Source organism: Callithrix jacchus, chromosome 22 (assembly GCF_049354715.1).
Source record: "Callithrix jacchus isolate 240 chromosome 22, calJac240_pri, whole genome shotgun sequence".
In the NCBI taxonomy this organism is placed as follows: domain Eukaryota; kingdom Metazoa; phylum Chordata; class Mammalia; order Primates; family Cebidae; genus Callithrix; species Callithrix jacchus.
In genome coordinates, this window is record NC_133523.1 from 17,529,121 (window position 1) to 17,541,410 (window position 12,290).

A 12,290-nucleotide genomic window follows, 5' to 3' on the forward strand; every position below is an offset into this window, starting at 1 on the left:
AACCTTTGTTCCTGTCGTGATAAACAGGCAAACTGGAAAATAAGGAACCACGGCAAGATTGGGAACTTTGAGATCGGCTGTGCAAGCTGGGAGCTCTTCCGGCTGACTTATTTAAAGAGCAGCAGAATCTTGGGACAGAAAGGGAAATGGGGGAATGTTTTCCACGATACTTTACAAGACAGAAAGCGAACGCCTGGGGATAGGAAATTAAGACCCATAAATCAGTAGCTTACCTTGGACTTAAAGTGTCAGAAAACTTTTTTTTTTTTTTTTTTTGAGACAGAGTCTCACTTTGTTACCAGACGCCAGGCTGGAGTGCAGTGGCACAATCTCGGCTCACTGCAAACTCTGCCTCCCGGGTTCAAGGAATTCTCCTGCCTCAGCCACCCGAGTAGCTGGGCTTACAGGCATGCGCCACCATGCCCAGCCAATTTTTGTATTTTTAGTAGAGACGGGGTTTCACCATGTTGACCAGGATGGTCTCGATCTCTAGACCTCGTGATCCGCCCGCCTCGGCCTCCCAAAGTGCTGGGATTACAGGTGTGAGCTGCCGCGCCCGGCCCAGAAAACTTTATATTGAGCAGCTACTGTACGAGGCATCATTCTCTCTGTGGAAAAGATCACAATGAACAACGTCAACCCCCTGTCCTTATGGAACTACTTATTAAGAGAACACCTAGTAGCTCATTTATTCCTTTCATATATATGTATATATATAGAGAGAGTGCATATAAATACATATAGACACACACCCTCCCTATCTATATATAACACGGTGACTAGTAGCCCATTCTCTCATATATATATAGAGTGTATATACATAAAAATATATAGAGAGAGTGCATATATATAAATACATATAGACACACACCCTCCCTATCTATATATAACACAGTGACTAGTAGGTCATTCTCTCATATATATATATAGAGTATATATACATATGTGTATATATAGAGAGTGTATATACATATGTGTGTATGGAGAGTGTATATACATATGTATATATAGAGAGTGCATATATATAAATCCATATATACACACACCCTCCCTATCTATATATAACACAGTGACTAGTAGCTCATATTCTCTCATATATAGAGAGAGTGTACATACATATGTATATACACACAGTCTATCCCTATATATAAACTATAGTGACTAGTAGCTCAGTTATTCCTGTCATATAGTGATATGGATCATGTACATCATATATATATATATAATATATATATATAATACATATGTATATATATATGTACTTTTTTTTGAGATGGAGTTTTCACTCTGTCATCAGGCTAGAGTGCAGTGGTGTGAATCTCAGCTCACTGTCCTCTCTGCCTCCCAGGTTCAAGCGATTCTCCTGCCTCAGTCTCCCAAGTAGCTGGGATTACAGACATGCACCACCATGCCTGGCTAATTTTTGTATCTTTAGTAAAGATGGGGTTCCACCATGTTGGCCAGGCTGGTCTCGAACTCCTGACTTCGAATGATCTGCCTGCTTCGACCTCCCAAAGTGCTGGGATTACAGGCAGGAGCCACTGCGCCTGGCTCCATCATATATATATATATATATACACACACATACACACACACAAAATATATATATATACATATGTATACATAAAAATATGTATATACACACACACATACCTGCATATCAGCAGCAACCATATATAATGACAGGAATAGATGAGCTACTAGTCACTCTACTAATATGTATTAACATATATAAATATATATTGGCGGGGCGCGGTGGCTCACAGCTATAATCCCAGCACTTTGGGAGGCTGAGGTGGGTGAATCATGAGGTCAAGAGATGGAGACCATCTTGGTCAACATGGTGAAACCCTGTCTCTACTAAAAATACAAAAATTAGTTGGGCATGGTGGCGCACGCCTGTAGTCCCAGCTACTTGGGTGGCTGAGGCAGGAGAATTGCTTGAACCCAGGAGGTGGAGGTTTCAGTGAGCCAAGATCGCGCCATTGCACTCCAGCCTGGATAACAAGAGTGAAACTCCATCTCAAAAAAAAAAAAAAAGGCCAGGCGCGGTGGCTCAAGCCGGTAATCCCAGCACTTTGTGAGGCCGAGGCGGGTGGATCACGAGGTCAGGAGATCGGGACCATCCTGATCAACATGGTGAAACCCCGTCTCTACTAAAAATACAAAAAATTAGCTGGGCATGGTGGCGCGTGCCTGTAATCCCAGCTACTCAGGAGGCTGAGGCAGGAAAATTGCCTGAACCCAGGAGGCGGAGGTTGTGGTGAGCCGAGATGGCGCCATTGCACTCCAGCCTGGGTAACAAGAGCGAAACTCCGTCTCAAAAAATAAATAAATAAATAATAATATATATGTATATATATTCACACACACACACAGGATCTCTGTCACCCAGGCCGGAGTGCAGTGGCACAATCATAGCTCGCCTCAAACTACTGGGCTCAAGTGATCATCTTGCCTCTACCTTCTAAAGCGCTGGGATTTCGGGAAATAGCCATCTTGCCCAGCCTTACTAGCCCACCTTACTGGCAGCAGAAACTCTAGGCTCAGAGAGGTTAAGTCACTTGTATAATTTCATACAGCTAATAAGTTGTCAGGTCTAAATTCCACCACAGACCATATGCTTCCAATTGTTTTGCTGTATACGTCCGCTAAATAATCATAGCAAAAATTGTAATTGGTTAGTAACAGCGGCAGAGAAATCAGGAACAGCAGCAACCATCATTTCCACGTGCCAGGCCCAGAACGTAAGACTATCCCCATTCATTTATTTTTATTTATTTTTGAGACAGGGTTTCGCTCTGCTGCCAGGCTGGAGTGCAGTGGTGCGATCGCGGCTCACTGCAGGCTCAATCTCCCAGGCTCAAGCAATCCTCCTACCTCAGCCTCCCTAGTAGCTGGGACTACAGGAGCGAACCACCAAGCTTGGCTAATTTTTGTATTTTTTTGTAGAGATGGAGTCTCACTCTGTCAACCAGGCTGGTCCCGAACTCCTGGGCTCAAGCAGTTCTCCCGCCTCAACCTCCGAGTGTTGGGATTATAGATGTGACCACCGTGCCGAGCCCCATTCTCTTATTAAACCATTGCACAGGGAGCATCTACTGTGTGCGAGATATTCCCCTATTTTACCGATGCGGAAACTGCGTTCTAAGCAGCTTTTGCCCGGGGTGGGAGGGCACTGTCCTTGCCCAGCCTCTCCAGTTGGGCGTTCCGAGACAACCTACGTAAGGTATTCGGCTAGCGCTCAATTAAACCGAAACACTGTCGCACCGCCCACAGATGCAGACCGCCCAGTCCACACCGCCCGCCGCCGGGCGTCCCTGATTAGCAGTTGGGGCAGGGCCAAAGTCCTGGAGCTGCCGACGCGCAGGCGGTTGAAAGCCCCGCCCTCTGCGCGTGCGCGTGCGCGTACCGTCTTGCCGCTTGGCTCCCGGCGCCCGAACGCAGGTTGGCTGCGTCCGCGAAGAGCGCGCGCGCTTCCGCCGGCGTCGGGCTCGCGCACGCGCACGGCGACGGCGGCGGTGGCGGCCGTTCGTGCTCAGGGCTGCGAGCAGCGGACGGCTTCGAGGGAAGCGGCGGCGCGGAGGGGCTCAGCGGTGGCAGCGGCGTCTCGGCGCTCGTAGCTCTCGGCCCGGCTGGTGCCGGGGCGGGCGTTTCTGTCCGTTCCGGACGCGCGGGGGCTACAGCGGCGGCGACCCGAAGCCTGCGGCCTAGGCCTCAGCGCGGCGGCGGGCTCGAGTGCGGTGCGGAGCCGGTCAGAGGGCCCTACCCGGCGGCACCATGAGCGTGGAGGCGTACGGGCCCAGCTCGCAGACCCTCACTTTCCTGGACACGGAGGAGGCCGAGCTGCTCGGCGCCGACACTCAGGGCTCCGAGTTCGAGTTCACCGACTTCACTCTTCCTAGCCAGACGCAGACGCCCCCCGGCGGCCCTGGCGGCCCGGGCGGTGGCGGCGCTGGAGGCCCGGGCGGCGCGGGCGCGGGCGCTGCGGCGGGACAGCTCGACGCGCAGGTGAGCGGCACATGGCGGCGCCGGAAGCCCGGGCCCGGCTTCGGCTCCTGGGACTTGCCCTGACCCCGCCTCGGGCCAGGCCGGGCCGGGGCTTACCTGGAGTTCTACACCGCGGCCTGGCCTGGGCCGACCTGCCCCGGGTCCCCTATTCCGTCTGGGCCTGAGCTTACCTGCCCCAGGTTCTGCTCTCTTCCGGGGCCTGGCCCAACTTGCCCCGGGCCCCCGCTCCAGCCGGTACGGGGCTGAGTTCCTTCGGACCCCAACTCCCGGGCCGGGCCGACTTGCCTCGAGTCCTCCCCTCCGTCCGGGTCCGAGCTAACCTGCCCCTGTTCCTTTTACTTCGGCTGGGTTTGTTCCTCCGCCTGGGCTAGAGCTGACCTGCCTTGTGTTCCACAACCAGTGTGGCCTGGAGTAACCTGCCCCGCTTCCCCCCCTCACTCCCCTGGCCAGCTGACTTATCCAGGTTCTTCCACTCCAGCCGGGCTAGGGCTGCCCTGCCCTGGACCCTCTTCCGCAGGTCTCTGTAGTCTACCCCTAGTTCCCTTACGGCCTGGGCCGGGTGTTCCTCACGCCGGATCTTGAGTGATTTCTTTCAGTCCCCTTCCGGGAGTATCCAGGGTGACCTGCCCTAAGCCTGTTTCTGGCTCGGTCTGGGGGGATCTGTCCCGTCTCCCCAGTGGCGAGTCCGGCCTCCCTGTCCCACCTCCCATCTGCGGTGGCAGCCGTCTGGGCACGCCCCCGCCCCGCTTTCACGGTCAAGGAGCCGAGGTTCGAATTTCCCCAGGCGTAGGGGCGCTGGCCAGTGGAGGGTTGAGGCTCCTGGAGCCGAGAAGAATTTTTGCCTCCCGCAGAGGAGCACACATTGGCTGGGTATTAAGATCATTCGGGAGGCAGGTTGTGTTTTGTTTTTTTTCCTTGAATCGCCTGTTGCTGAAACCAACCTGTTACATAACTCCACAACTCTTGCCTTGAAAAAGTTGAGTTTGAGTTTTGTTCCTCCAATAAGACAGCAATAGTGGATTTTATATAAACGAGTCTGCCACTTTGGAAACTTTTTAATGATGTGGATGTTTAGAGAAGGTTATTTGGGTATTTTAAATGGAGGCTTGATTTGGGAAAAGTGTCAGGCATGCATTTCCTGGTTCTGGGTGCTGCCCACCTGGGGTGGGAGAGGGCTTTGGAGTGAGGGTGTTGGCCGGGGTCTGGTGAATGTCCTCATCGTGCTCTGGATCTCAGGTTGCTTTCACCCTAGGCTTGCTTTGTGCCTGACACCTCACTCAGGTTTATTTTCCTGAATGCTCTGCCAGGGAGTAGCTACAAGGCTCACCTTGGCAGAAGTGTCCCTTGGTATATGCTTGTGTTTCAGAGCTGGGGAAACCACCCCTTGCTCAAGCAGAGTGAGCTCAGACCCTGTCCTTGGTTGAGGGGGGCTTACGTGGTAGTCGGTTGAGTCACTCCCGTGGGTAGACCACCCACTTGGGCTTTCTTTTAGCCCCTAATGGAAGCAAAAAAAACATTTGACTCATTCTAACCCTGTATCTCTTAAAATAGAAGGCCTGCATAGAGGTGCAGCGTGAGGAGAACAGGTGTGCACATATGGGTGTTTTTTGTTTTGTTTACATTTGGTGAAGGGAGGGAGGGAAAGAGGAGAGTTCCCCTGAAGAAGGGAGCCTGAGCTGTGGAGGCCCCACCACCTTGTAGTTTTCATGCCCTGTAGACCTTTCTGCTTCGCAGCTGTGCAATGGGGGTGGCGGTTAGATTTTTGTTCTTACTGAAGGAAACCTAGATCCATGTGTTAGTCAACTGTATAGGCTGTCTGTAACCTGACATCCAGCCTGTTGGGGAGACTCGGTAAAGATCTCTGGAGCAGGGAGCAGTGAGCCATGAGCTGTGACAGCATGGGTGCGGGGTTGGCTGGGTGTGAAAGGTAATCATTTTCTTGTGAATCCTTCTAACTGTAGCCAGCATGAAACAGCAAACTTGGGGCAGCCTTTAGTTCTGCTTTTGTTTCTGGCATTCTGTTTGGGATTGTGGGGCATGTCCTTCTCTTTCAGTTGAAACAACTGATTTTTTTTCCCTGCACCTGAGTACACTGGGCTGTGCAAAATGAGAGCATTAAAATGCTTCCCTGGAGGTAACCATTGCAGTTGAGCTCGCAGCAGTTCCTGTGACATCAGAGGGTTTGGCCTGCACTGTTTTTAATTGATCCAGATGCCCCACCCACCTGTTGCCTGTAATTTTGGATGTGTTTGTGGGGAATGGCAGTGGCACCCCTTTGTATCACAAGGGGAAGACTGGAATTTGTGGGCAGGGAAGTCTGTGAATATCATTCAAGGGAAAGCAGAAGAAAGTTCTCTCTTGTGCGAATTGATGGCAGTGTTTGCAAGACATTTGGGGAGACTTTCCCTCTTTGTCCTCAGGAGTTGGCGGTGTAACTAGCTGTGAGTTGGGGGCTCCTGGAAGGACTCAGCCCCTCATTCTGCTTTTCGATTTTTATTTTACTGGGTCAGTGGCTGTCAGCTGTCAAGTGCCCTGCAGTCACTTTTGCTTAACAGCTTTATTGAAATAGAATTCACGTACCACACCATACAGTTTACTCATTTAAAGTGGACAATTCGGCAGCTTTTAGTTAGTGTATTCAGTGTTGTGCAGCCATTACCATAATAAACTTTAGACCATTTTTGTCACTGCAAAAATAAACCCTTTAGCTCCTCCGACCCCCGTCCCCAGCCCCTGGCAACCACTCATCTGCTTTCTGTCTCGGATGTGCCTTTTCTGGACATTTCACATGAACAGAATTATATGTGGGTCTTGTGTCTGGCTCCTTTCACTCTGCCTGATGTGTGAGAATCAGCTACGAGGTGAGCGTCGTAGCTACTCCCTGGCTGAGCATTCAGGACAATGAACCTGATGGAAGTTCATCCATGCTGTGGCATGTGTTAGTGTTCCATTCCTTTTTAAGGCTGAGTAATATTCCATTGATGGAATGGTCCAGATGGGTGGACCACGTTTTGTCTTGTCATCTCTTGATGGACATTTGGGTTGTTTCCACCTCTTGGCTCTTGTAAATAGCGGTGCTATAGCCATGGGTGTGCGGCTTTCTGTGTGGATGTATTTATAGACGTGCTGGGTTGGGTGGTAACTCTGGGTTTAATGCTTTTCAGCAACTGCGAGACTGTTTTCCAGTATGTAGCCACATTTCCTACCAACCCTGCCTGTACTGGTTTTGCACGGTTGATTTTCCCTTGATGTCTGTTGAAAGACAGTGTGTGTCCCCACCAGGGTGGGAAAGTGTCAGCAGGGGTGACTGTTGCACTTAGGGCTGGTTCAGATAACACTCCCTTTCTTATTTATGAAATGAAACTGATATTTATCAAAGCCCTTGAGATCATGGGATGAAAAGTGCTGACACTGTTGGCAAGTGTTCTTAAGATAAAAGGACAGTTTCTGAGTGTCTCACCCTTTGCTGGGGCCTTCTCTGCTCCCGCCTCTCCAGCTCCCAGGACAGTGAAGGTAACTGCAGAAGCCTTTTGCATAATAGCTGGTGTTACAAGCTTTTTGGTCTGGTTGGACTATTTCCTCTTGACTGTAGATTCTACCCTGCATCCTCCAAACAGTGGAATTAGAGAGAAACTCTTAAGAGTTGGAAATACTGTTGAGTAAACTATTGATAACCTGCAGCAATATGGATGGGTCTCATAATTGCTTTTTTTAATGTGTCATCCATCGTGTGATTTAATTCATACAAAATTCTAGAAAGTGCCAGCTAGCCTGCAGTAAGAGAAAGCAGACCAGTGGCGGCTGGACAGAAAGGTGGGAAAGGGGAGGCAGGTGACAAAGGGCACAGGAAACTTGCGGGTTGATGGGTGTTTTCATTATCGTGATTGTAGTGACAGTTTTATGGGTGTTGAAGTGCACTGACATAGGTCACTTTCTAAGGGCACACTAAACATTTGCAGGGTGTTGAAATACATTGACGTATGTTAGTTTCTAATGGCATACTAAACATTTGCAGCTTATGGTATGTCAGTTACACCTCAGTGCAACCGGAAAGAAAAGTCATAGAGATACCACTATCGACCCATTCCCATGGCACACGTATTTTTAAAAAGGCTGAAAGTGCTACTTGGTCTCATTCTGTCGCCCAGGCTGCAGTGCAGTGATGCGATCAAACTCACTGCAGCCTCGACCTCCTGGGCTCAAGCAATCCTCCCACCTCAGCCTCCTGAGTAGCTGGGACTAAAGGCGTGTGCCACCATGTCTGGCTGATTTTTCTATTTTTTTTGTGGAGATGGGGTTTTGCCACATTACCCAGGCTGGTCTCAAATTCCTGGGCTCAAGAGGTCCTATCGCCTCAGGCCTCCTAAATGTTGGGATTACAGCAAGAGCTACTGTGCCTGGTGAGAGTGCTGCTTGGAACTCTCATGCCATATACCTGCCTGTGACCTAGCAGAGATGAAGGTGCACATATTTTGGGCTGCGCCGAACGCTGACAGCAGATCATTCATGAGAACCCCAAACCAGAAACAGCCCCAGGGGCCATCAGCAGATGAATGGGTAAACAACAGTGTGTACATCCAGTGGGAAAAATGCGTGCCTATTGGTTTGACTTACTTTTCATAGCTCACCTGGAAGTACGAGGTCTGAGGGTAGGTATGTCCGTTTTAGGCAGGAACACGGAAATTTTTGTGCAGTGCTCCAGGTGATCTTGTAGATGCTGCTTGGTCCTGGTCCCACTTTGTTTCTTCGTCATCAGGTCAGGTCTGCACCGCCTGTTCCCTCTCCACTCACGGTAGCCTACGGGAGTCACAGCTGAACAGTCATCTCATGTGGGGATATTACTCTGAGTGCAGGAGTTGTTTCCCCAGGAAAAACACGGTCCTTCTGGATCGTAAGGGACAACTCTTGCAAAAGCTCCTAGCTGACCTGTCGTCCAGCCGTCGCTCTCCTCCTGCCTGACGACTCCTGAGCATTTCCACCAGTGTGGCCCTCACTGTCTACTAAAAATACAAAATTAGTCAGGCGCATGCCTGTAATCCCAGGAGAATTGCTTGAACTTGGGAGGCAGAGGTTGCAGTGATCTGAGATCACGCCATTGCCCTCCAGCCTGGGTAGCAAGAGCAAAACTCTGTCTCAAAAAAAAAAAAAGAAAAAAGGTCCAGGTGCGGTGACTCACACCTGTAATCCCAGCACTTTGGGAGGCTGACCAGGCAGATCATGAAGTCAGATTGAGACCATCTTGGCCAACATGGTGAAACCCTGTCTCTACTGAAAATACAAAAATTAGCTGGGTGTGGTGGTGCCCACCTGTAATCCCAGCTACTTGGGAGGCTGAGACAGGAGAATCACTTGAACCCAGGAGGGAGGTGGAGGTTGCGGTGAGCCAAGATCGCGCCACTGCACTCCACCCTGGCAATAGAGCTAAACTATGTCTCAAAAAACAAACAAACAAAAATTCTTCATGATTTCATTTTGGCTTTTGAGTCCTTGGTAGACCAGCTGTGGTTTCAGGGCGCCAGAACATTGGTGAGAAGACGCCATTAACCTGGAGGAGTGCGGGCAGGTGTTTGGTCAGCACTACCCCTTAGTGGGCTTCCCAGATGTGTTTTGAGATTGTTAGGAGTCTCCCAGCGCTTACAGGAAAGTGAGCTGAGCTGACATTTTACAGTTAGTGGTGAATACATGAAATGGTTTCTATTTTTATCCCAATTAATAATTTGCCCAGATCCAGCATGATGGGGTGGGGGGTTATGATTAATACTATACCAGTACTAACCAAAAAAGTTCCCCCTCAGCCCAGTTACCACTGCCAGCCAGCACCACATTTCTCTCATTGCTTGACTGAGGTCTGATGACCTACCATGGAACTTCAGTCTCACACTGTGGCCCAGGCGTGAGTGCAGTGGTGTGATCACAGCGGCGTGATCTCAGCTCACTGCAACCTCCGCCTCCCAGGTTCGAGCAATTCTGCTTCGGCCTCCCGAGTAGCTGGAATTACAGGTGCTCACCACCATGCCCAGCTGATTTTTGTATATTTAGTAGACACGGGGTTTCACCATGTTGACCAGGCTGGTCTGGAACTTCTGACCTCAGGTGGTCTGTCCGCCTCGGCCTCCCAAGGTGCTGGGATTACAGGTGTGAGCCACCACGCCAGCCCCCTTGTTTTGAAGTATAGAACTTAGTGCTGTTTTAGTGAACTTACGGAACTGGCCCGCCACCAGTGCAGTATCTTGCTGTCTCTGATTTCTCTTTCTCTCCTTTCCATCCTCCCATCCCCTCCCCCACTTTTGCTCCTGCTGATATCTGTAGCTCTGACTGGGCATGGTTTCACATCTGACCCCCTTGTCAGACCCTGTGCTCATACCCAAGGTCACCTGTTAGGAAGGTGTGTCCATCTCTTGGGCTGGGCCCTGCACTGGGGAGGTCAGAAATGTGGCCAAGCACTGGTCCCTTGCTCCTGCCTTGGATGGGTGCCTGCCTTTGAGCCCCTGTGTCTGTTACATTAACTTTTTGCACCATCTGCGAGTGCTATGGCGACCTCATCAGCCTGGCCCTGGACTCCAGCCACCCGCTACTGTTTCTGACTTCCTGGCCTTACTGTGCTTGTGGGGCTGAGGGCAGTGAGGCCAGTGGAGGGAGAGTGAAGCCTTTGCCCCTGCATTTGCACCTGTAAGAAGACAGCACATGCTGTCTGGCTCGGGTACAGTGAGGGCTCCAGGAGTAGGAGTGGGTCCCCTGCTAAGAGAAAGTCTGTGGCAATGGCACCTCTGGAGTTGTTCAGAAGCTGTACCTGCCGGGCAGAGGGGTGGGCATAGGACTTTGCCTAGAGGGAGGAGAGTGGGTGTGGGGCCATTGGGGCCAGGGCTGGGCTGTGTCATGGAGCCTTTAGCAGCTGCTGGGGTGCCTTTGACCAAGGCTGGGAGGAGGGCTCTGAAATAGCAGTGGCAAGGGGTTAGGGGAGGGGCCGTGGCATTGGAGGTTGGGCAGTGTGGCCCAGGTTTGATGACCCACGAACAGATGGAGGGGCCACGGAGGAGTGGAGACGGAGGACACCAGGGTCAGGGCTGCGTGTGCCTGAGTAAGTGTGTAAGTGTGTGCCTGTGGGAACTGCCAGGGTACTGGGTGCCCCCTCCCAGTCCTCACAAGAAGCCACAGATTAAAGCAGCCCCAGCTCCTGCCTGTGGTCTCATCAGGCTCCACGATTCCCCAGGCTGAGAGGGAGAGGCCTCCCAGAGCTGCTGCAAGGAAGCTAAAGGGCACATGCTGGGTAGCAGCTCCTGTCACTGGTGGGACTGCTTTGGTTGGGATAGTCTAGCCTGGCAGAAAAGTGTCGTGACACCTAGCTATGCTCTGTGGCATTCAGAGCCGAGGGGCTGGGCTGGAGGGGCTGGCGGGAGGGGTGATACAGGGAGGGCTGCCGGGCTCTGGAGTCCGGTGGCTGGCAGCAGGTCCTCTTGCCTTTTTCTGTGTTGGTTGAATAGCAGCTTGAGAGCCGGATAACCCAGCTGGTCTTCTCAGGCCCTGTGGGCCTTTGCCAGGGTGGTGTCTAGATACACAGTTGATCTGGGTGGCTCGTTGGGCTCTGGAGAGCTCTGGAGAGCCCTTGCCATAGCGAGCACGACACCTTCCAGAAGCATCAGCTCCTTGCAGAGCTCGGGCAGGCCCCTGGCGGTCCCAGGAGAGGGAGCTGCAGACCTCAGGTAGAGGTGTTTGGTCAGAGCCGCTGCGCTGCCTGCACGTCCTCACCTCTTTCATTCAGCCCAGGGATCCATAGCACATAGCTTGCAGGCCCACCGCGTCCTTGTAGAAATGTCTGTGATGGATTCTCTAATGAACAAGAGCTAGCAAGCCCTGTGCCTCCGTCTCCCTAATGTGATAGTTGTGAAGGTTTTCCTCTCCCCATTTTCTTTCTTTCTTTTTCTGAGATGGAGTTTCACTCTTCTTGCCCAGGCTGAAGTGCAATGGTGCGATCTCGGCTCACTGCATCCTCCACCTCCCTCAAGCAATTCTGCCTCAGCCTCCCAAATAGCTGGGATTACAGGCATGCGCCACCATGCCTGGCTAATTTTGTATTTTTAGTAGAAATGGGGTTTCTCCATGTTAGTCAGGGGCTGGTCTCGAACTCCTGACCTCGGGTGATCCGCCTGCCTTGGCCTCCCAAAATGCTGGGATTACAGGTGTGAGCCACCATGCCTGGCTACTCTCTCTGCTTTCTTTTTCTTCTTTGCTGGTGTGTGTGTGTGTGTGTGTGTGTGTGTGTGTGTGTGTGTGTTTTGAGC

At 51.4% G+C, this 12,290-nt stretch overlaps 2 protein-coding genes across 3 annotated transcripts in view; one reads left to right on the top strand and one right to left on the bottom strand.

The window, feature by feature from the left end:
* Positions 1-276: 276 nt before the first annotated feature.
* On the bottom strand, positions 277-3,782 carry LOC144580760 (uncharacterized). The gene is made up of 3 exons (XM_078359593.1): positions 3,770-3,782; positions 3,130-3,716; positions 277-608 (listed from the first exon to the last, which is right to left on the bottom strand). Exons 1-2 carry the CDS (start codon positions 3,780-3,782, stop codon positions 3,325-3,327), a joined length of 405 nt encoding a protein of 134 aa, XP_078215719.1. The 3' UTR covers positions 277-608; positions 3,130-3,324.
* Positions 3,499-12,290, top strand: part of UPF1 (UPF1 RNA helicase and ATPase) — a 35,909-nt gene continuing 27,117 nt past the window's right edge. For both annotated transcript variants that reach the window (XM_017967531.4, XM_017967532.4), the window contains exon 1: positions 3,499-4,011. In XM_017967531.4, the coding sequence (XP_017823020.1) occupies positions 3,781-4,011 (231 nt within the window). In that variant the 5' untranslated portion in view covers positions 3,499-3,780. The remainder of the gene's footprint in view (positions 4,012-12,290) is intronic.